We start from the raw sequence: 23,602 nt of genomic DNA on the forward strand, positions 1-23,602 counted from the left end.
GGAGACGGCGAGGCCGGCGGAGTGAGGAGCCTTCGGGACTGGTTTGCTCCAGGATATGACGTGGCCTCGCTGCGGCTGTGGTGGTGTGGGAAAGATCGTCCCCTGTTCCTGTCCTAGCCAAGAAGACATCGCTGTCCGGCTCCTGCTTCAGGGTACACACGTGGAACTGCACCTCTGGACGCCACAGTCGGAGGAGGCGAGCCGTCCCAGATGCCAGCAGGCCTGCACCGCACAAAATGAGGTAGCGCACACACCCCTGCCCGCAGGCCACCCCGCCCGCGGTCCCCAGCTCGGGCCGAGCCATCTAAACAAGGTCAGCAGCTCCAGACCGTATTTGCACGGTCAGACGACATTGTGCTTCGTTTTCATCTGAGAAGATAATAAATAAATCAGAAAACATGGTGGTGACAGGTTCTACTGCCCGATGTCGCTCTTCCTCTGCAGCTAACTGTACACGAGAACCAGGGCCTGGAGGCGAGTCCCACCTGCACGAGTGAGAGCCGGGCGATCACCGCACACCAGACCCCAGCCACCGTCTCCGCACCTGCCACCGTCTCCGGGCCCCGCCCGCTGCTGGCTCACGGTCCTTGGGTTAATTCATCAGACTCCTGTTAGGGGCGGTCAGGTTTTACATGGGCTTTGTAGGAAAGTTAAATAAATCATTTAATTTAAGAAATGGCAGGCCCTCGTTTATTGAGGAACAGACAAGTCTTGGTGGCTTTTCTGTGTAGGTGGTAAGGATTTCTCATAGTGTTTGACCTTACAACAAAACAAGAAACTGTGAGTTTTTTTTTTCATTTTCCTTAAACCAAAGTACTATTTATAAAATAGTTTACATCTTTTTAAGTTTTCAAATTATAGACAAAACCTCCCTAATACAAAATCCTAAAAGTGCAATAGTATAAATTAAGAGTTTGCAACCACAGTATACAAACATTACCTTTTTATTGTACAACTTTGATAACGTGAAGCATGTCCTCACAACCACTTATAATGTTGTGAATAATTTACGGTGACATTTTGTCTGTAACTTGTTCCCAATCGCTGGGCTACAGACCACACTAGGGAACAACTGTCCACATAGCAGCTACAAACATTTAAAAAAAAAAAAAAAAAAAGAACAAAAAAGAACAACAAAAAAAAAGGCTTGTCACTGACGGGTACTTGCACACGAAAGCATGCGGTCTTTCCCAGGGGGACGTCACAATTTGCCTGCATTGAAAAAACTCACTTATTTATAGTAAAACAAATTCTGCTTTAAAAGAAAAAAATCACATAGCCAGATGTATTCTGCGGTACAAAAGCTTCCTCTAAAGATAGGGCTGCATTATCGGTTACCCGCATAATCTTAACATTATAAATACTACAGACAAAGGGACGGCCAGAAGACGGCACTGGGAGAACCCAACCACATCCTCAACAGTCTAAAAGCCGAGTTCAAGTTTCTAACTAACTCGAACAAAACCTTCAAGTGAGTGTCACTGGGACACGCAGGGGACCCCTCTCTCCCTCATGGGGGTTATCAGGTTTTGGGAGGAACGAGTGGATGTGGTGTGAGCCCTTTCCGTTCCCAAGGCGGTCCTACAGGACTCCTCTTTCTTGATTTCAATTTACAGAACAGCTGGCAGAGTCCCCAGAGCAGTCAGGCTCGCGTGGGAAGAGTACATGCGTCCAGGACAGCCTTCCAGCAGCTGCACAGGGAACGTGTCTTCTGCTACGGGGACCATTTTCAGGGGAACCGGGGCCCAAGGCTGTGCAGCCTGATGGCCACCCTTGACGGTGTGCGCGCGGGACAGAGCCGACCACAGCTAGTTAATACCAATCTCCTTGTTATCCTCGATAAACCTTGTGAACGGACGGCTGGCTCCTGCTTCAGAGCTGGCTTTGTCCAAACCCACGATGGGCGGACTGCCGCCGCTGCGCACTTTGTCCATCCCGGTGGCCAGAGAACCCAAGGGGGGGAGGGCGCTTCCCCCGAGACTTACGGGGAGCTGGGGAATGCCCCCATTCTGGATGACGGAGATCTCGTTGTTCTTCATGGCGAGACCATTGGTGATGGCTGCAGCATACTGGTTCCAAAAACTTGGGTCAACGTTCATTGCTCGTGCTGCCAGATCCTTCTGGAACATTTCTGAGAACTTCAGGGCGTCGCCCCCCAGCAGAGCCATGGGGTTTTCCACGGAGAGGCGGCGGCCGCGCCTCGCGGGGGCGTTGTTCCACATGTGCGTGCCCATGTGCACCTGCATGAGAGACAGGGAGACACAAGGCACAGGTGAGCCGGCCCAGCTCCGGGGGCAGGGGTGTGTCTGTCTCCACGCGGCCCACGTGCCGTCGGAAACCCAGCACCGCGGAGTCGGAATCGGTTTCGTTCCCCGTTGTCAGCGTCTCATGTTTAGACACGCAATAGTTCTCATCACACAAAAAGCAAAATCAGTCAATATCTTCGTGCACGTTTCTCTCACTTGATGACCTTGACACGATAAGGTTCCCCCGCATGGTGGAAAGCCCACAGGCCACGGGGGGCTGGGAGGGGTGCAAAGCTCAGAGGGCACAGAGCATTTTGCCCCTTCTGCCTCTACCCTGCTCCACAGGACGGCCGTGTACTTGAACTCCCAGCTTTGCTGGGCCCCATGGTCGCTCTCTCCCTGACACAGAAGCAGCCCCTGGGGCACGTGTAGACGGCTCCTGTCCTACAGGAAGGAGCAGCCACAGGCTTCGAGCTGTTCGATGTCTTGGAAGAATGCACTGAGACCCGGGCAGGCGTGTGACGTGGACAGATGGGGGCAAGAATGCTCCTTGAGCATGTCGTGCACATCCCACCTTCAGGGGACAATGGACAGCGTGGTCGTCATCTTAGATAGGAATCCTACACTGGCCCTCATGCTGGGAAGCTCCTCATCAGATGCCCGCCGGCCTCTGCTGGCCACCACGTGGACAAAGGCAGAACCAAGTTCTGGCCCCGGCCCAGGATGCACAGTATTTGTATCTTGTGCGAGTGTTTAAAAGCCCAGCTTATCTCGTTGCCCTGGTTCCTCCGGATTCAAGACGGCACGGGGCTCTGCGACCGGCCGCCCGGGAGCAGAGCCTGCGCGGTCAGCCCCACAGGTGGTACAAGTTCCCCACGGGGGGCCCGGCCCGCTCGGGCAGGCGAGCCCGTTGCTACCGCCGCACGGCACGCACTCCCTGGTAAGCAGGTGCACACGTGACACGGTAGGTGGGCGCCTGGCATGTCCAACCCGGCCACGACCCCTGACTCCTTGGGCCTTACCTTGAGGTTGCCCTTCGTGGTGAAGGCCCTCCCGCAGATGGTGCAGCCGAAGGGCTTCTCTCCGGTGTGTGTGCGCTCGTGGATCTGCAGGGCGCTGGCCGAGGAGAAGGTCTTCCCGCACGACTGACAGTTGTGCTGTTTGGGGGTGCGGCGCGGTGGGGGGGCCAGCATGGGCGCGAGGCCGGGGCTCATCACTGCCTGGGCCCCCGGGGGCACCTGGACCGCGGCCGGCAGCGGCGCGCCCTCGCCCAGCGGGATGGCTTTGCTGTGCCCGTTCACTTCCATTTTGATCATGGCGGGCGTGGGGCCGGCAACCAGGCTAGGAGTGCTTTGGCTGGGACCTAGGGCAAAGTCGGGGTCACAGAACTGAGAACGCGGCTCGCTCAACGTGTGCGTCAGTAAGTGCTGTTTTAAATTACCCATAGTGGAGCACCCACGCCCGCAGACCGCGCAGAGAAACGGGCGCTCCTTAGTGTGGCTGCGGTGGTGGATTTCCAACGCGCTCCTGCAAGCAAAGGGCTTGCCACAGACACGACACACAGTGCCCGCACACTTACCCCGTTCTCTGCTCAGGAACAGCAGGCTAAAGGGGGCCTCCTCCTTGATGGCCGGCCGGCTGGGCGGGGCCGCCGTGAGGTCCAGCGCGCCTCCGTTTTCAGGGGTGGGGGGCGGGCTGTCTGGCCTCTCGGTCTTTAGTGGCACCTCCTGGGGCTCTTCCTGGGCACTGAGGCCCGGGGACTTGGAGGGCAAGCTCTCGCTGTTGCTGTTCATGGGCGACAGGGCGCGTGTAGAGGACGAGGACTCGGACAGGGCCGGGCTGCCCGCGCTCCGGCTCTCCAGGTCGCCCACGGCCGACGACGAGTCGTTGCTCAGACGGTCGCTGTCCCCGGACCCGTTCTCCAGGGACTTCAGGGCAGTCAGCTGCGGGCAGCTCATGACCGAGTCCATCATCTTCATCTGGTTCTCCAGAGCGGCGATGCTGGAGATGACGGAGGGCGGCGAGGGCGGGCAGGACCCCGCGTAGGACAGCAGCGGCTTGGGCGGGTCGCCGGCGGGCTCCCGCAGCTCGGCGTCGTCCTCCATGGAGTTCTCGTCCGCGTCGTCGTCGTAGCCGCTGAGGGCCTCCGCAGCCTTGTCGTCGTAGGGGAGCTCGGCGTCCATGGCGTCCTGGAAGCCCTCAGGCAGCGGCGTGTTGGGGATCTGCCCCCCCATGTGCATGCGGATGTGCTGCTGCAGGACCACGGCATTGGTGAACTTCTTCTGGCAGATGGGGCACGAGTGCTGCACGCGCAGCGGCGGCTTGGCCCGGTGCACGCCGAAGTGCGTCTTCAGGTTGCCCTTGGTGGTAAAGGCACGTCCACAGATCTTGCACTTGAAGGGCCTCTCCCCCGTGTGCGTCCGGTAGTGCATCTTGAGGGCGCTCTGGCAGCTCAGGACGCGGTGGCAGATGACACACTGGTTGGGGTCCGTCATCTTCTTGTCGATGTTCTCCACCAGCTGCTGTAGCTTGGACGTCTCGGACGTCTGCATGGAGTCCAGCAGGCCCCCGAAGGGGAACTTGGCCTTGAACTGGTCCGAGCCGGACGGAAGGACCGGGCTGCACAGGCCCGTGGAGGCGCTGCTGTCCGTCAGGGTGGCCGCTGCAGATGTGGCAGAGATCTGCCCGCTCCCGGGGGCCTCCCCCGGCCTGGGGTTCACGCAGGGGAGGCTCATGGGCTCGGTTTTGGTCAGAGAAGAGCCACCGAGCCCTGGCTGAGGGGACTCGGCTGCCCCCGGGACGCCCGACTCAGAGCTGTTGAGGCCGGGGGACAGGGAGGTACACTCGCTAGATGTGGGCGAGGGCCGCTGTGGGGAGCGGCTTGCGGGGGTGAGGCTGGGGGAGTCTGCGTAGCCGCCGACGCCAGGGATGGTGGGAGGGAGCTGCAGCCCGACCGACGTGGGCACCGTGGGCAACACAGGCTTGCTGTCCAGCCAGGTGGTCACTGGCTTCTCTGGAGGCAGGGACATCCCATAGGGGATGCCGGAGCAGGTGGGCACGTTGTCCAGGTACTCCGGGACGGGGTAGGGGTTCATCTGGATGTGGGGGTACTTCTCCTTGTGCCTCTGAAAGTGGACCTTGAGGTTGCCCTTGGTGGAGAAGCGGTTCCCACAGACGTTGCACTTGAAGGGCCGCTCGCCGGTGTGGGAGCGTAGGTGGATCTGCAGCGCACTGTCGCTGCCAAACACCTTCGCACAGAACCGGCACTTGTGCTTGAAGAAGGGGTCCTCGGCACTGGCCTTGGGCTCGAACACCGACACGTTCGGGGGCTTGCCCTTGCGGTGCTTCAGGAGGGCCGACAGCGGGTCCAGCGCGTTGGCGGTGGCCGCAATGCTGACCAGCGGGTTGGGGAAGATGACGCTGCTGGCAGAGGTCTGAGGTAGAAGTGGGCTTGGCAGGCTGGGGGCTGAGCTGAGGAGGGGCCCCGGCCCCAGGGCGGGGGGCGTTGAGGCGTTCTGCGGCTGGGAGCTGCTGCTGGAGGGTCCGGCTACCAAGGCCGGGACGGTGGAGGCCGGGGCCGTGCCGGAGGACGCCGGCCCGCTCGCCTCGGCGGGGATGGAGGGACCCCCACCGGGGACGTGTGGGGTGCTTGCCCCGGAGGCCGGCTGGGACAGGTGCTGGGGGCCCTCGTAGGCGGCCGGCTGGGCAGCGGGGCCAGGAGCCGTGGGTGCGGGGGGGGCCCCGGCCGAGAGCTGCAGGGCTGAATGGGTGGCCAGCCCCTGCAGCTGGCTGGAGGCCGGCACCGGGGCGCTCGGAGCCGCCGTGGCTGCCCCGGGGTTCAGGGGCGGCCGCAGGGGCTGGCGGTTCATCATGGCCACCTGGCTGCGGATCTGCTCGATGAGCTGCAGCTGGTGAATCTGCTGCTGCTGCAGGGCCATGAGCTGCTCCAGGATCATGGGGACGGCCACCGCCGTGACCCCGCCGCCGGACCCCGCGCTGCCCGCAGCCCTCGCGTTCTGGGAGAACTGTGCCACGGCCACCTTGGTGCTCAGGAGGGTCTCCAAGGTCACGTTGGTGTTTGGCATGCTGTAGGCGGCCACGGGTGCTGGCTCGGGGATCTGAGGTAGAGGCGGCTTCCCCGCGTGCGAGGCGCCGGGGGTCTGGAAGCTCTCGTCCCCAGCGGGCTCGGCCTCCATGGGCTCCTCCTCCTTCTCCGGGGCCCTCGCCTCACCACCTTCCCCGCTGTCTGTGGGCGCCGCCTCCTCGGCTGCCTCGCTCTCCGTCTGGTCGCTGGGGGAGCTGGCCGGGGAAGGTTCTGGAAAGTGCTCGGACGGTGGGGCCGGCTCATCTTCACGCACGATCAGCACCGGCGGGTTTTTCGTGCAGCCCTTCTTGTGCTCCAGGAAGTCGGTCCACGTGAAGAATTCCGCGCAGCACTTAGCGCACACGCTGGCCTCCTCGCTCCCGCTCCTGGCCTCGCTCCCGCTGTCCCCATCGTCGGCCCCGTCCCCAGGGACAGCTACAAAAACGAAGAGATTACGTCAGCCAGAGGCTCCTGAGACGGCCACCTCCATTTCAAAATTTCGCACATAAGTAAAATCAATATTTTTTATTTTGTACAAATTACCCCACTTCAACGTTCCTGACGTCCCAGAGTGTGTATTCTACGACTCTTTCTAGCTGGCTAATCATTTTCTCAGCACAATCCATCAAATTATGAGGCTCTATCAATTGTGGATACGGCTTCTTAATGAAATTCCATAGAAGCCATTGATTTCCAATATTTTCATACAATCTGCAGCCACCCTGTCTGTTGGGCACAAAGGCAGCTTTCGACGGGCTCATTAGGATTCCCCCTACCATCGGGCTTCCTCATTTCCAGCAAAATTAGAGATGCCTTTGCCAGTTCACTTAACATCGCTAAACTAATCTGTAACCTTTCAAACTCACGTCAGCACCTGACAGGGGAGCCGGCCGCCGTGACTCTCGCAGGGTTGGACCACGAGATTTATTGTCTTTGCGCGGCACAGAGACATTACGCATTTAATGTAATTCTGTAGAACCTTCCAGATCAATGGGCATTTATTTCACGTATGAAACCTCATCTAAATACGTTCATCTGTAAATGTAACAAAGAGAATATAAGTGCTTCTTACGTCCCTGCTCAGAAAAATCATCTCCCTGACTCCTAGTTCGATCAACCAATCAATCCTGAATGTTCTCAGCTAGCCCTTTGACTCTTCTCACGGACAGGGCACGTTTCTACATTTTAGGATCTGCGAAATGAATATCATCAATATAGTCTGGACCGAAAATTAATCATGTTTAATACAATTAATTGGCTCTGTCAGATGCAATATTTCTTGGCGAAATGAACCAAAATTATATGTTGTTGTGATTAGCCAATAGAGTTCGGCAGTTTGTTAACAAACTAGAAATTATATATTTAAAGTTCATTTATGTTGACATGTTTAACATGAGAATGTTGTAGTCAGACACACTTTTTGTACCTATTTTCATCTATTCTCATGGAAAGACTTGGCAAATTATATGCTTGGGCCATAGTGGAAAGCCCTCTAATTGGTTACACATGTTTAATTACTGTTGTAGGCAGCTACTTCCTGACTTCCCGTACCCTCTTGTGCCGAATAACAACCATGTTTAATGAACAATTCTAATTCACACCTGATCAAATAAATGGCCATCCAGGAGCGAGGCATCAGCACATGAGCACATTCCTAGCTCCTATTTTTTGGGAGCTGGGATGAAAGGTAATGCCTGGTAATTACTTGGGTTCGATGTGCTGCCGTACGTATTCCTAACTCGTAACTGCTTTTCGTCAACTTACAGAAGGAGTGACGGCAACAAATCAGTTTGAACAGAGACAAATGACAGCTGCAAATCACCTTTTTGTTATCCTGCACAGTTGAGTATGAGAACAAAACACCCTCAAGTCTGTGTCCCCGCAAATAATTTGCTGTTATAACATTAACAAATACATTTGCTAAAAAGTCCCCATATTTCTTCTTTTTCCTGGGGGGGGGGTGTTGGAAAAAGAACAACTTGGCACCGGTTTTAGTAGAGAAATCTGATTTTTTAAAAAATAAACCGCAAAATCGCTTAGTCCCTCTACTGGGAAAGAAAATAAAAATATTTTTCGAGGCTAGTCAGCTGCTCTCCACGAGGCCATTATTTCCAGGTAATTTATACGTGCCTTTAAAAAAATTATTAGCAGTGTTCAATTAGCATTTTCTTAACTGGCTAAACCATTTGAAGGGGGAAAAGAAGTTAGAGCTCGTGGCCCATAAAGACATGCTAGACTCTTAAACTAAATTCAGTGCTGAAGATCAGACTGTACGAAGTCTCATTACTGTATAAGGAAGGAATGTAATAGGTGTCTATAATGAGGTTGAATATAGCTGGAAGCAAAGACACAGCTGATTTATACTGCAGATAGGAACATTAACAAAATAAATACTTGCAGTACTTAACTTTGCTCAATGTATGCAAAATCTAATTTTAAACATGCTAAGGTTATAGAACAGGACAAACACACACACACACACCCCAAAAAACAAAACAAAAAAAAACCCACCCCTAAAATCTTCAGGTAAACAGCTTCTGATATAGTAAGTAATCAAGTTGGAATCAATGTTACACTGTATCATAACTATTCTAACTAAACAGAACAAAGTATTTCTTAAAGTTCTTTTCCAATATTTAAAGAAATGATATTAAAGGCTTGCCCTCATCTTCTAAAGATTGTTATTTTAATACTCTACAAAGGGTAAAATACCAAGAAATTAAATATTGCTAATTTGTTGAACTATTTTCTACCTTTAACTCCTCAGAGATAAAATGTGTCATCACAGGGCACACAGAAGCATTCACATGGTGTAAACATTTAAAATTTTATGCAAGTAAACACTGTGTGGATCTCGTTCAAAGACTGCTTTTTCTTTATGTGGATTATGTGTTAGGGACAATTCACTGAATAAATGCTTACAATAAGGCTGACTGAAAGTGCGTTCTGTGTTTGAAAAATTAACTTAATTATAAATAAATGATACCTTACAAACGAACATTTCCCAGATATGCTGTGTAACAAATATGTGAAACACAGAAATATTATTTTTTTTCCGCCATGTTTTTCTCAGAGCTTAAGTGACCCAAACAAACCTCTATTTACTTTCAAAATAACTTTTGACGTTTCCACTGGTTTTTTGTGCGCTAGGACTTTTCGGGTTTGCATCTAAATTCATGGAAGCTGGGAAGCATTCTCCCAGGTACTTTCCCTCTCCCATGGGCAGGTCTGCAAACACACAGCTACTCCTGACCTGCAGAAACTGAGCACTGAGCTTCTCAGCCCTTCCTACCAAATAATGAGCCATTCTGTTTAATGCAGTTATAAATGATAATTACCTAAATGTAATGAAGATATTCTTGTCAAAGCAGAATACCCTTCCACTTATATTCCTTTAAAAGTGAAGCAGGAAAGCAAACCTGCAGAGGAAATTGTGTAAAAATGGCATTCTGGCCATTGGACCTGTTAACAGTTCATTTATGTTAATGAACCTAACAAGACAATCAATCGTTGGATCTTATAAGCAAAGTTTCATAATATATTTGCCTTTTAAAGCTAAAGCATAGTTTAAAAACTACAATGAATGAAAGAAAAAATTCTTCACATACAATTTAGATTTCTTACTTGGGGCAAATAATTTAGAATCACCACTTTTTCTTTTGTTTGATTAGGATCTGTGCAAACACAGTCGCGCTCACTTGCTAAGATCATTCACTACCAGGTAAGGTCAGAGTATTTCACTACCAAAATGTGCAGGTAATTCGCGTCCCACGAAAGAGAGAGAGACCCGCACGTTTCATGAGATGGTCGTGAAAACGATGCATACGAATAAAACCCCTAATATTTCATTATGGAATCATGATTCTGGTTGCATGTTTTGAGAACGGCCTTGAACAACAAGCATGACTTCACCTGACTTGCCCGGGAGGAAATAACGCAGATGAGTCCCTCTTCCCAGGGGCAGAGCTCCGAGAAGGAGGAAGACCACGGGAAGTCCAGGGGGAAAGCATGGACTTCTGACGAGCTCAGAACAGAGGGGGACATACAGAAAGTGGTTCTAACTGGCTGTGACAGCGCCTCTCGTTACGACGATTCAGTGAGTACGTGCTGAAATAGCAGCACCCGTGTTGATGGTTTTTTTCTTCTTTTTATAAAACTGCTTTCTACGACAGGGAAGCCCATGCTGGAAAACTCTGAATGCGGTTCAGGGAACTTCAAAGGCCCTTTAATTCCACGTTGTTTGACGACATTTCTCCGGATGCACATGCTGGTGGCATCCTTTAGTGAAATTTACATTTTTCAAATTGGCCTCTGTAGTTAGAACTTATCACATCCATTAGTTAACGTGGCTTACAGTTTTCATCTCAAGGTAATACCACGTCAGTCTGTGAGCCAAGGTAACAGGACAACCCCACAAGGGAGAGGAATTTAGTTCTAGAGCAGCGGCGGGAAATTCTTTCCGTCTTAGGGGAGGGGCCGGAAAACCAGCATTCAAATCATTATCATTATTGTTAAGGTAACTTATTTTCTGCATCCTGACCGTTCAAGGACAGGACGGAGAGACTTGGGGTTGCTAACAGGCCAGGGATGAGGCAGGAATTTACAGGGCCCGGAGTCACCAGCACAAGCCAGGGGCCTGGCCAGCACCTCGCCCGTGGCAGGCAGGCAGGACGTTCCCTTCCTGTTCACAGGCACGTCTGGGGGATGCCCCCCCGCCAGTGCCCTGCGGATCGGAGCCCGCTGTGGGTCCAAGTGAGCGGGGGCGGCTCCACGAGGACCTCTCCTTGGCTTGTGTCCTCCGTGGCCCAGCCGGGCTTCAAGCTGGGCGCTGCTGCGCAGAGCTGAATTGTTCTCCTGAACGCGGTCAGGAGGAGGGAAGAGAGGCTGGGAGATAAAGCTGTTTCAGTTTACGAGAGGAAATGTGTAATTAGTTCACGGCGGTCCCACACTTGCTATTTATACTGAAGGCTTTCAGGCCTTCTATCCCTCCCCCGGAACTCTAGAGCAGGTTCTACAGAAGGAAAACGGGTCCCACAGCCTTCTGGAGAAAACGTCTAACAAAAGGATACCTTCGAGGGCAGTCTTCAAAATGGATGGATTTCTTTTTCTTCTCACTAATAAAACGCACAGAGAACGTCTACGAAAAATGTTTCTGTTCTTAGGAACAAATCCCTCAGTGTGAGAGGAGCCCCCAAACGGTTTCCTTTTTCTGTTTTAATTCCTGGTCTGTTACATAATGAGCAGGGATCATGTTTTCGCTGGCAACGCACAGTACCGTCTCCAAGAATGACGTGGCGGAGGACAGGAGGGATATTCACTCGGGGGCGATCTGTCTAAGGCCACAGAGAAAGGCACTGTTGGAATGCGTTTGAGAACATCGGAGACGTAAGGGCTCCCCTAAACATTTCCGGCTCCAGCTCGTTTTCGATTTCCCCTCGTGAGGGGCGGGTGCCAGCTGAAGGAAGCTAAGCGATTCCACACACAGGAGATGGTTTTATCATTCTGCGGAGCAACCCCAATGCCCACGGTGACCCCCCCTACACTTTTGCTACCTATCTGTTAATTCTCTGCAATGAACAAAAGGAGAAGTGAAACTTGCTCCGTATGGGAAAAGGGATGTTAACTTTCCACTTTAATTAGTAACTATAACATGCCGCATGGGTCTGTGGGAAAAGGTGGTTGCTGCTCGGCCTTTCCCATTCCTGCAAAATCCAGGGAGCATTTTTCAAGTCGTCCTAAATTGTGCGGAGACACTTATTTTCTTGCAAATTAATTCTTTTTAACTCCTTATGATAGCTCTGAATCCCATAAAGAAAGATGAATTATCACACACTGAACCCAAGCTGTGAAACAGGAGGGGACAAATAGAGACCCCTACTGTGTTTAACAATGTAGAAGAAATTCCAGACGCAATAGAAAAATTTTGTCCTCTCCCCAGACCTCCAGGCCTGTGCGCACGGCGGCGAACAGTGGAGGGCACTCTTGCTATGCGGAACGCCCGCACTGACCCGCACTCGGCTTCCGTTGGCTCAGTGGCCCACATCTCAAATTTGTTAAGTAACGACCACCTGTGGCACAGTCACCAAATGTCTTCTGCTGAGAGCAGTGGCAGTTTCTACTCTGCGTGCTAAAGCACCGGGGAGGGAAAGCGCGGTTTCCTGCACGGACACATGCAGATGGAAAGCAGCCACGACACCCACGGGTGTGAACTCCGCCTCGACGCCGCCTCGCATAACAAGATGTTTGCTACACTTGCGGTTGCCCAGCAGCTCCTACTCTTGGATGCCGTGCCGCAGGCACACCTGGGAGGAAGGCATATGCATCGCCATCCCCACCTCCACACGTGGAAGCACCCCGAAACAGGTCGGCCGTGCTAACCGTTCCCACCCAGATTTGGGGAGGGGGAAACAAGGCCTGTACAGGGCCACTCTGGCTTAAGATGAGGTTGGGCTGGAGTCTCATCGGCCACACTCTGGCCCAAGATGAGGTTGGGCTGGAGTCTCATCGGCCACACTCTGGCCCCCCGCGCGCCTCCTGGAAGGTGCCTGCGCTCCAACCCTCGCTCCCGCCAGCCGGTTTTCAAATTCACTTCATGTACAAATACACAAATAAGCACGGCCACTTACACGTCCAAACACACCTGGGCCCGAACAGCCCAGAGAAGCGGAAGTGCGCTGTGTCCAGCGGCAAGGCTCTAACGAGCTGTAGCCGCCTCGCACGTGGGCTCCGGGCATAGAATCATCTCCGTCATTTCTCAGCGCCTGTCCTCGAAGTTTACGCACATGCACAGAATCATCTGGCCGGAGCTGCTGCCCGGGCTGCCCGAGGACGGATGGGAGCCCACAGCGGGGCTGCCCATCCGTGCTGGGGAGCGGTCACTCTCGGAAGGAGGACCGGGGGGGCCGGGAACGCAGACCACTGGCCGCGGCACCTGCGGGGTTAATTTAACAGTTCACGATATAAGAGCTGCACAAAGGCACCCCGTTCTCTCTTCTTGAAGAACTACAAACACTTGTGCTGAACGAGATGGGCATCTGATACGCAGCGCAGCTCGCAGCCGACGCGGGTCTCCCGTTAACAGATTCAGTGTTAACACTTAATAGAACAGTGTTGAGTCGTGTTGCCAAGGTCAACAGCACAGATGCACTAATTGTATTATGAGCTTGACATCTAGTGGCCACCCCTGGCAGGGCAAAGCAGGCAAAGGTTAAATCAGCTAAGGCCTGTCACGGCGCCTCTAACGACCCACCTTCAGGGAGAGCCAGGCGGAAGCTCCCTCGCTCTGCAGCCCTACCTTCCAGGCCTTGGGCCGATGCTTTCTGGCAACACAGGGGGCCAGGGAGCCGCATGGCTGGCCTGGCCCGACCCGGGCTGACCGGGAAAGACAGGCCCATGGACGACAGGAGGCAGACACCAGGCTGGTGCCCGGCAGGTCTCTGGTGGACGTTTCTGCCGCCGCGAGAGGATCCCCTTTAATTAACAAACAAATCAATCTTAATCTCTCACATAAATAGAGCCCATTACGTTATTTCATTATTTCAATTAATATTTTACACTTTCCATAACGTGACTTGGCCTATTTGTTTGCGTGGAAATCACACTGACAGTTAACTGCGTTTTAAAGCATGAAAGTGTTCAAATTACAAGAGAAAAATCTAAGGTCAGGGCTGCTTTTTTAAACATATAAGTTTATTTAAAGTACTAGGAAAACCATTTTACATAGATTTGACTTCTGATTTCGGATGGACTGGGAAACAACTTGGCGTAGGCTGTCCTTACAGACCTGTCCCAGGAGCAGCAGAATCAGATCTCGTCTCCAGGAGACTAAGTCAGATACTTTGGTCTTATTCTGGCAACTAGTCAAGAAATCATGTAGGAAAATAAAAACTAACAAAACAAAACAAAACACCCTTCCTGTTATAAATGTTATGCACAAAGTATCCCCTTGAAACAATTCTGCAACATTAAAAGTGCAGAACTCATGAGCAGTGAAGACTTGTTTCACTTGGGGAAAAAGAAAACATAAAACCACCAACACAAAAACACACCAAAACACCCCGTGTCGATACTCACACTTAAGAATGCTAAATTCCAGCTAATGTCCAGCACACACAACGGACACCCTGGCTGCATCCTGGCTGCATTCCCTCCCAGTGCTCTCAGAGCTACCTTGAGATGAATGGGAAAGCCTCTTAGAGATTGCGGTTGAAAATGAAATCTGACCCACTTTTGCCATCATCTTGTGTACAAAAAATAATCAGCTTGCTAAGTAATTCCTGCTGTTGGTACATGCCTTCTTCTTTTTCTGGCTCTGAACAGATCTAAAAATATTGGATTATGCATGTGTTGTGGGAGTTTAAAATGTACATAAACCCCTACTGCTACAGAATCGGTCTTTCTCTGTAAGGTGGGAATTGGCATGCTTCTTGGTGCCCACCAACTGATGCGTCTTTAAATAGGTTACGTTTTTTAAATGTTATTTTCAAAATAAATATTTGCAAATTCTTCTCCCCCCCCACCCCGCCTCAGCCCCCCTTAGTTACTTTTCACCTTTCATGTTTCAGAGAAAACAATCTGCCTACCAATGGTAGAAAGTGGCTTCTGTATTGTTTGCTTTTGGAATGCTGAATTGTAAATGTGTGTAGTGTGGGCTGGGGTGGAGGGGGGAGTACTCAAGGCAAACCATGCATATACAGATAAAAGAAGAAAGATCTCTTCACCGAGGGCTGGTGGCCTTCTTTCCCTTAATTTAAACACAGTCTGTGAAGACCACTGGTAAATTCTTAAATCACATGCATACCACATTTAAAAGGATTTTTAAGATAGCCATACGACTGTAAGTTGGCAGGAAATAAAAACACACTTTGAAACAATTAGTGCTAACAAACAAAATACAGGATGGCAAATTGTTTTAAATTATAGTATCTTTTTGTTCTTCCTTAAATATTCTTTGTAATGACAATAAAATACATCTTTATTAAGTTGTATTTTATACAACAAAGGACAGCAATAGCACACTTTTTTAAAGTTCTTAGTAGGAGTACAAGTGCTGTTCTGTCAGAAGTTTTAATTAATTTTTCTTAGAACAAAAATACTCAGATGGCTCAAAAAATTTCATTATCCCGTGGCGTGCATTTAACTGAATTCTAAAGCTGCATCACATTTATTTCTAAATTTTCAGACAAGAACGTAATAATTTGTAATTTTAAATGATGGTTCTTAGAGAGAAAGTAAGTCTCAGGCATCCTTCAAATAAAATTTTACAAGAGGATAACTTCAGAACTTAACACAACCCATGATTACTTTTTCTCATTGTAGCTACGTCATCATATTTCATTTCTGCCATGATAAGGTTTGGGTAATGCTGGCGCTGTTTTTTGGATAGCCACGATTTCACTGCCTGCCTAAAAACCAAAGCCTGAGAAATAGTCATTTCTATATTTTTAAGAACTGATCTCTTTTTACTGTAAATTAATGTGACTGTACATTGCTGCCCTCCCCCATATTGTACTAAAAATTGTACATGTGTTTATGTTTCATGGCAATATTAATAGCCTTCAATTTTACTTCATGCATCTACTGCTTTAATTAATATGTCATGCCCAAACTGATACAAAAGAACTATTTACTTTGTCTCTAAAACACTGTAAACTAACTTAGCCCTCTTAGAACTTCATGCACAGTCTGTTTCCTTCCATTGCATTTAACAAAATTACAATTTTGAGAATATCTGATTCATGCTGGAGTCAGGGAGTTTTCAGAACGCTTTCTCTTAAAAAAATATTTTAGTTATCTTACTAATGACGATCAGCACGACCACACATCCACAAGCATTCCTTGACTGAACAGAGAACAGAGTATCTTTTATACTCCATGAACAATCAGCTTCAGAATAATTAAATCAGAAAGAACTATTTTTTAAATAGTTTGCCTAAAGTACCTTTAAAACGATCCAGGAAACATACGACTTGACTAGGGCTCAGCCCCAGACAGGCTATTTCTGGCCTGTTGCAAAATTTGACCAGGAACTGTGGCAATATCTTGATTACAATTCCCAACGACTGCGAAAAACCCAAGCTTGACAAACTTTAATCCTACGATGGGTAAAAAAACAAAACAAAACAAAACACACACCCTGAATATGCTTCACCTCTAAGTAAATTCAGTAACAAGAGGAATTCAAAGGAGAACTTGTAAATAATTTACTCCATCTAGGTTTTCAAATATAGGCTACATATCCCTCAACATGTTTACACGATTAGGCTCCCCACGCTCGCATTTCTGACGTGAAATTAAAAATGAATAGCAGGGCCTCTGCTAGTTAATTGTTAAATACAAGGGGTTTTACTCTATTAATTAAAATATGCTTTAATAAAAGGAGACATTGCACATTTTGATAAGGACCCTACAAAGCTGAGAAGTATTTACATTGTTGCATTTTGGGGCGGCTGTGAAAGCCGATTTTAAGCTATTCAGAAGCCACAATAATAAAGCTTTAAAATTCCTCACTGGGATGCAATGTAGTTCTTTTGAAGGGAAGACTGTCTTTCTCATTCGGCAGAAATAAATCCATTCATTTGATCATGTAGTCATTGAGGGCAATACAAAACAAACCAAGTGTGAGAAATTCTATGTGATGAAGTAAACAAAACAAAAAAAAAATCCATTTCCATGACAAAAAGATTCTTTGTCCTTAATCTACCCACCATATGCAAGCGTTTCTTTTTAGCATATCTGCTGTTCTAATCTCGGGTGACTAGGGCTACAGATAAGACTCCCCACCTCCTCAGCGACAAAAAGAACGGAGGACTTCACTCGTTTTATTTAATTCACTAACTCCCACCGCGTGATAAACGTTTTCTCCCTTCCCGATTCCGACGTGCACACATACCTGCTTTGCCAAACTTTGCGACACCGTGTGATAAACTTACACTCCTTCTGTTTGGGTTTTTGCTTTTTTGCTCGAGTCTCACGGAGCAAAGACGCGTCCCTGCCCCGCCACAACTTACAGCCGGCTCGTCCACAAAGTTGGGCGGCCTGGGTTCTCCAGCAGCTGCGGTCGGAGCTCGGCGCGGCGCGGGAGGCCCGCGTCCCCGGCCGCCCCCGGCGCACCCTGGGGACCCGCAGACGCGCGGGCGGCAAAGCGCAGCCCCGGCCGGTCCCCTGCTCGTCCGCCTCCCACTTCCGCGGCGCCTACCTTCCCTTCGGGATGCGGAGGGAGCTCCAGGCAGCCGACCGGCTGCAGAGGTGCCGGGGCGCATCCGAGAGAACAGGAAAGGCCCGAGGAAACTTGGAGCCACCAGGAACGTGCCGGGTCCTACCGCGTGCAAGGACCACCCCCACGCCGCGGCGGGGCTCACCCGGCTTAATTCCCAAGGCGGCCATTAGAAAGGCCAGGCGACACTGACTTCCTAGTCGCCTCGGAACGGGATCCGGGCTCGTCGGCAGGCCGGGACCTCGCAGGCTGCACGGCCCTCGGGGCACACGAGGCGGCCAACAGCCGGCCGGGGTGGGGGGCAGGCCGGGGGTCAGGGCAGCGGCCCCGCTCCGAGCGCGCACCGCCCCGGGGCCAGGCTCCGAACAAAGCTGCCCGGGCGGCGGCCTCCCCGGCCCGCGTCCGGCGGTCGTTGAGCCCCGGACACGTCCCCGCTGCCGCGCCGGCCCGGGGGTCGCGCGGTCGCCGAGGCCCGGCCCAGGGTTCGTGCGCGAGGTCCCGGAAGGCCAGCGCGGAGTCGGCGACGCGGCCCCCCCGCGCCCCCCCCGACCCTCACCGCCTGCCCCGGCAGCTCAGGCCCCCAGCCGGCCCGAGCCCCGGCGCGTCCGCGCGCTGCGCCCCAACTCCGAGCAGCCGAACCAAGTTTACTTGCCCGCAACTCCGCGCCGCGCGCTCCGGGGAGGACCGGGGTCCCTGCGGCTGGCCTGCCGGGGCCGGGCGCTGCGCTCCGGCTCTGGGACCAGCAGTTTCCCCCCAGCCCGCGGCGCCCCGCGCCCGACCCCGGCCGACCCGACCCCCGCGGCCCCTCACCGTGCTCGGGAGCCCCGTCCGGCGGCGGCAGCTCTTCATCCGACTTGAGGTGCTGGGGCTTGGCCTGCTTGCGCCGAGACATGCTGCTAGCGGCGCGCGGGCCCCGAGCGGGACATCGGCATCAGCGGGGCGGCCGGCGGGGACGACACGGGGCGCGGGGCGCGGGGCGCGGGCGGCGGCGGCTGCGCGGGCCGCGCATGGGGCTGAGCAATTAGGCTGGTGAATAATGCATGGCCATTAGCGGCGGGCCGCGCCGATTGGCCGGTCTCCAGCGGACTCGGCGGCCTATGCAAATGAGGCCGCGCTCGCAATTAGCGGCCGCGCGGGGCGAGGGGCGCCTGCGGGACCCGGCGCGGCGGCGCTCACATCTCGGCCCAGGCGGCCCGGCGGCTCGGCGCGGGCGCTCCTCGGGGCCCGGGGCGGCGGGCGCGGGGCGCGGCGGCCGCGCTGCCCAGGGCGCAGGCGGCAAACTTTGGCGGCGTCCGCGCGGCGCCGTCTCCGCCGGCGCGCCGGGCTCGCCCCTTTATAGAGAGTCTGCGCCGCCGCCCGCGCCCCGCGCGCGCCCCCCCGCCGCCCGGCCGCCCCTCCCGGAGCGAGCGGCCGCGGGCAGGGCTCCGGCCCGGCGCCTTTGTCTCGCCGGCCCGCTCGGGCGCCGCGCCGCCTGCGCTCCGGGCGCGCAAGGCCGGGCGGCCGGCCCGCTCGGCTCCTCCGCGGCGGGTCTGGCTCGGCGCGCCGGCCGCGCTCGGGCTCAGGTGCCCCTGCCTGCGGACCGTTTCTCCTCTCCGGGCTCGCGTCCCCTCCGCGGGCTCCGCCGGCGACCGGCCGGCTCCTACGCTCGCGGCCGGAGCGGAGCGGAGTGCGCACACCGGGGTGGCGGGACTTCGGCAAGACCAACTTTCCGGTTCGGAAGCGGCGCGGGCCGCACGGCTCCTCCCCTCCCCTCCCCGCGGCCCCCTCCCCTCTGTCCCTCTGTCTCCCCGCCCCCCCCCCCTCCGGGCCCCTCCGATTCGGAGCGCCCGCCCCGCCCGCCGGGCCTCCCCGCCGCCAGCGGATCCTTAAAGCCAACGGGAGGGAGGGGACGGCGGGGCTCCGGTGTCTCCCCCCAACACACACAGTAGCTCCCCTTCCCGACGGGGGCAGGGCCGGGGCGTATGCGGAGTGGGCAGGGGGCGCAAGGTGCCCCGAGGCCACGCGGCTCAAAGTTCCAAGTCCACGAAAGTCTCGCGCGCGGCCTGCCGCGTTCTAGGACTTTCGGGAGTGACTGGGGGAGGGGGTGGTAGGTAAGGAGGTCGCGCGCGTCTGACCCGGCCCCGCACCCTCGGGCGGCCCGTGCGGCGCGCTCCCGCACGCCCACCCACCCTTCGCCCGAGCTCACGCACGCGCCTTCGCACCGCGCGCGCGCCCCACCGCCCCCGTGCACACACTCGCGCGTGTTCTCGGTCCCCGAGCGGCCACCAGGATGTGCCCCAGGCCCTGGCGCCGCCGCGCCCGCCCCTGTGCGCCCCTTGTCCCAGTTTCTCTTTTTTCATTTCCTAAATTTCTTATTTTTGTCCTTACAAGTGGCCCTGTGTGATACGAAGCTTTGGCACAGATGGCCTCCCCAGTGTCGTGCGCTGGGGGAATGCAGGCGGCGACTCGCCAGCCCCGAGCGCACGGAGGGCTGCGAGCTCCTCGAGTGGCTGGGGGTGGGACTCTGCCCGGCTGCGGGTCCCCGCCCCCCCCCGGGGGACGGACCCCGACCCTGAGCTGCTCGCCCGCCTCTCCGCGGGTTTCTTTTCCGTTCTAGAATCTTCTCGATTCCCAGCCTGCGTTCTCTCGCCCGACTCTAATTGTGTAAGTTTCACGAAGCAACAGCTTTGGGCTCCAGGAAAGCGCAGGAAAATCAGAGGAAGGAAGCGCGCAGGTCGGCATCGCCTCCAAAGACCACCCCCGCCGCCACATTTGTCCCCCCTCAAAACAACCTCAACAACAACAAAACCCTTAAGGTTGGTTTTGTTTTGCTTTTTAGTGGCGGGCGTATTCATTTGGGCGATTTTGGTTTTGAAAAGGAAAAAAAGACAAATAAAAGATGTTTGAAGTCTAGAGTCGTTCCGCCCCACACCACCCTTTTATGGTGAAGCATGGGGGCCAGGGGGCTTCCTTATATTGCCATTGCCCTGTGAACTTCCGCGAATGTCTCGAGCCTTTGGGGACGCTCCTGCACCCCGCACTGCGCTGCAGTGAAAAGTTTGCAGGCTGCAGCCGGGGCTTTGAGGCAAGCGGGGCCAGGAACTTTCCAGCGGAGAAAGGGGCAAGGAGAAGCGGGGGTAGGGGGAGAGGAAGGGAACGTGTCTCGGTGAGGAGGGGGCGGTTGTAGCGAATGGAAGTTTCTTGCACAATTTACAGGACCGGCCAGAGTTGGGGGAAGTTGCAGAGTCGCTGCAGAAAGGTAGATTTCCCTGACGTCTTTCTAGAAGAGAAAGAATGCAAAAGCCCTCATCGGTGGGTTAGACCCCAGGTTAAAGGTGCACTGCTTTGGGGGACCTGGTTAATTTTCTTTTTTCCCCTTCTTCTTCTTCTTTTTTTTAAAATCCACACTTTAAGACGAAGAAGAAGCAAATGTAGGTTCCCGCAGCGTCCGAAGCCTTTCAGAGGAAGCCGGAGCCCGGCTCCCCCGCAGCCTCCTGGCCCCCACAGCACCGACTCCTCCTCCTCGGTTACTCTGTGAGCGCGGACCCCCACCTTTTTTGTTCTTAAGGCCATTCGTCCGTCTCCCCCTGCCCCCAGCCTCTCTCCAACACAACGGCATGATTTTCCTAGGTCTTTATGGGACTTCCAAACGCAACTGTTTTAATTTTTGTCAACTTGGTTTGCCTTTTCTACGAGGTATGGTCTTGGAGAGGCTCTCTGAGGTTCCTCCCGCCGAGGCCGGTCTGAGACCCCGGCCCAGTATCTGTAACAGCAAGCCCTCGGACTGCAGAGGTGTCGCACAAGGCGTGCCGAGCTTCGTAAGGGAAGGTGCAGCAGGCTCTGCTTGGCGCTGTGGTGGACAGTGGCTCACGGCGAGCGGGCGCGAACGCAGGACTCGCAGCTGCCCCGGCCCGCCTTGCCCGGTGTGAGCACTGGTCCCCACGCGGGCGTGCAGGGTGGAGTGGGCTGGGGGAAGTGGCAGGCTCCACACAGTCCTCTGAGCGCACTGAGCTGGGATTTCGTTGAGAAAATCGAGCAGACATGGAGGAAAGGGTCAGGGAGAATATGAAACGAGAACCTTTGCAAATTCCCCGCCAGGGCTCTGATGGTGCAGATCCGTGAATCTGAGGTGAACCCTTTTAAAAAATCGACTGGGGTAAACACGATCAATATGTATATATTTAAAAGGTCGAAAGCAAAATGCGCATTACCTCCTCCCTTACCTGTTCTGCCTTTCTTGGCTCCCCACCAAGCTGTGAAACTTTAATTGTTTTAACGCGGTGTGGCCAGTTTTGATGAAAGTGTACATATTTTAAGCTTGAGTCACAACAATAGATTTATTGTGAGGTGACAGCGTGTCAACAGCATATTTTCACAGATGAGGGACAGGATTATCCTCCAGTCCTGCCTAGATTAAGGACAAGCACCGGAATGTGCGTCTGAGGTGCAGACACGGACTCATGCATGCAGAACTCATAGACTCACCGTCACGTGACCGCTGCCTATTAAAATATTGTAATACCTAAATACTATTGCAAAAACAAAAGTTGCTTTTCTTCTCTATAATTAAATCTAATTTGTTAATTGTCTTTCCTCTTGCGATGTTGTTTTCATCTTATGAGGCGACACGTTATTATTTTGTCTGCTTAATAATATTATTTACAAATTAATACTGTAGATTTTACATTAGTGGAACATATAATTAGATGTTTGATTTTAATTTGTATCATTTATTCAGATAAGACAGAAAGCCTATCTGCAAGATGGATTTGACAAGGGGAGGTTGAAGAGTCAGTTCTATTTCCACATCCCAGCTTAGGGAAGCTACCTGGCCCTCCGTCCCCAGAGCGCCCTTTACCTGCGGTACATTTGATACTCTGTCCTGCGCTTACTCCCTAGCCAGTTGATACAGAAAATGTATTAAAGGATTACAGCTTTATTTTCTGTCTCCTTTTATGCTCCCCCTCCCCCCCATCAAAGTTCTCTTGTCACTGGCCTTCACTCCTTTCTCTCTGGTTCCTCCCCGACCCCCAACTTTTGTTTTAGGTTCTTGCCTTTAAATCCAGCATGATTTTGTGTCTTTAATGCTGTGACAAGTGACCGCTAATTGGTTCTCACTTGAGCAAAGATATTACCATACTAATATTATTATTGGTAAGAAGAGGTAATTGATAAGACCACCTGCCACTCTGGGGCAGTCACAATGATAAATGTTTCCATCAACAGGAAATCTGTGCCTGGTGTACCACAGCCCAACGCAAACAGCATGTCAAGTGCCAATTATAAATGTTGCTTTTCTGTGACATTGTGGGGGCGCCAGGAAACATGTAGCCCCAAATTATGTCTACGGCTTTTTGAAAATGCCTTTTCCCCAAGCTTCTTGCTCACCCACTTGAAGATAACTCTACCCCCTTAAAAAAAATGTTCTCCTTAAATAAACCAATACACAACTAATGCCCCGCCCACATTCCCGCTCAGCTCCTGCTGTCACCTTCTTGCCTGTCCAATCTATGGAGGCAACTGTGTTGAAATTTTCGATAGATGGGAGTCAAGAGAATAGTATTTGAATCCATCTAGGTCTGTGTGCGTCCCAGCATCTTGTACATTACAGGATGGCTTACCACCTCACCAGTAGGCTCCCAGGCAAACATTTTGGGGCTTTTCATGTCTCGCAGAGAAACAGCAGCGCATGGCCACCCGTCTTCACACTCAGGGATGCAAAGGATATGAAAGTCCTTCTCTTGTAGGTGTTGACCTGTGTATCTGGGCTGTGGATAGACCCAGGAGGGGCACTTCCCTGTGTATGGTGACAAAATAATGCTGGCCAGCTAAAACTTTGACTCCCCTGCTTATAGGGAAGCTCAAACGATTATTATTAGCTTGCATTATTAGATGCAGGCCTCAAAAGGCGAAATCAGCTATTGATAATTGCAAGAAGTATACAGCAGCTACTGTATCGATCGGCTTGTCCCTATTCCCCTGGTATGGGAGAGATAAGAAGACTCAGTCTTTAGTGCAATATAATTTCTTTTGACCTATCTGCTTGCTACAGACTTATGATGAATAGCCAGAGTGGTT

General features: G+C 52.9%; 2 protein-coding genes across 3 annotated transcripts; one reads left to right on the forward strand and one right to left on the reverse strand.

Moving 5' to 3' along the window:
- Positions 1-925: 925 nt before the first annotated feature.
- SALL3 (spalt like transcription factor 3) lies at positions 926-18,868 on the reverse strand. 2 transcript variants are annotated; one of them, XM_047698233.1, is made up of 4 exons: positions 18,356-18,868; positions 3,826-6,765; positions 3,269-3,609; positions 926-2,240 (listed from the first exon to the last, which is right to left on the reverse strand). In XM_047698233.1, exons 1-4 carry the CDS (start codon positions 18,435-18,437, stop codon positions 1,809-1,811), a joined length of 3,795 nt encoding a protein of 1,264 aa, XP_047554189.1. In that variant the 5' UTR covers positions 18,438-18,868; the 3' UTR covers positions 926-1,808. The 2 variants fall into 2 exon arrangements, with proteins under 2 accessions (XP_047554189.1, XP_047554188.1); XM_047698232.1 differs by having other exon boundaries at positions 3,269-6,765.
- LOC125082407 (WAS/WASL-interacting protein family member 1-like) lies at positions 18,586-22,113 on the forward strand. The gene is made up of 5 exons (XM_047698029.1): positions 18,586-18,615; positions 18,671-19,256; positions 20,142-20,340; positions 20,939-21,058; positions 21,221-22,113. Exons 1-5 carry the CDS (start codon positions 18,586-18,588, stop codon positions 21,243-21,245), a joined length of 960 nt encoding a protein of 319 aa, XP_047553985.1. The 3' UTR covers positions 21,246-22,113.
- Positions 22,114-23,602: the final 1,489 nt, after the last annotated feature.

This window comes from Lutra lutra, chromosome 12 (assembly GCF_902655055.1).
Source record: "Lutra lutra chromosome 12, mLutLut1.2, whole genome shotgun sequence".
NCBI lineage: Eukaryota > Metazoa > Chordata > Mammalia > Carnivora > Mustelidae > Lutra > Lutra lutra.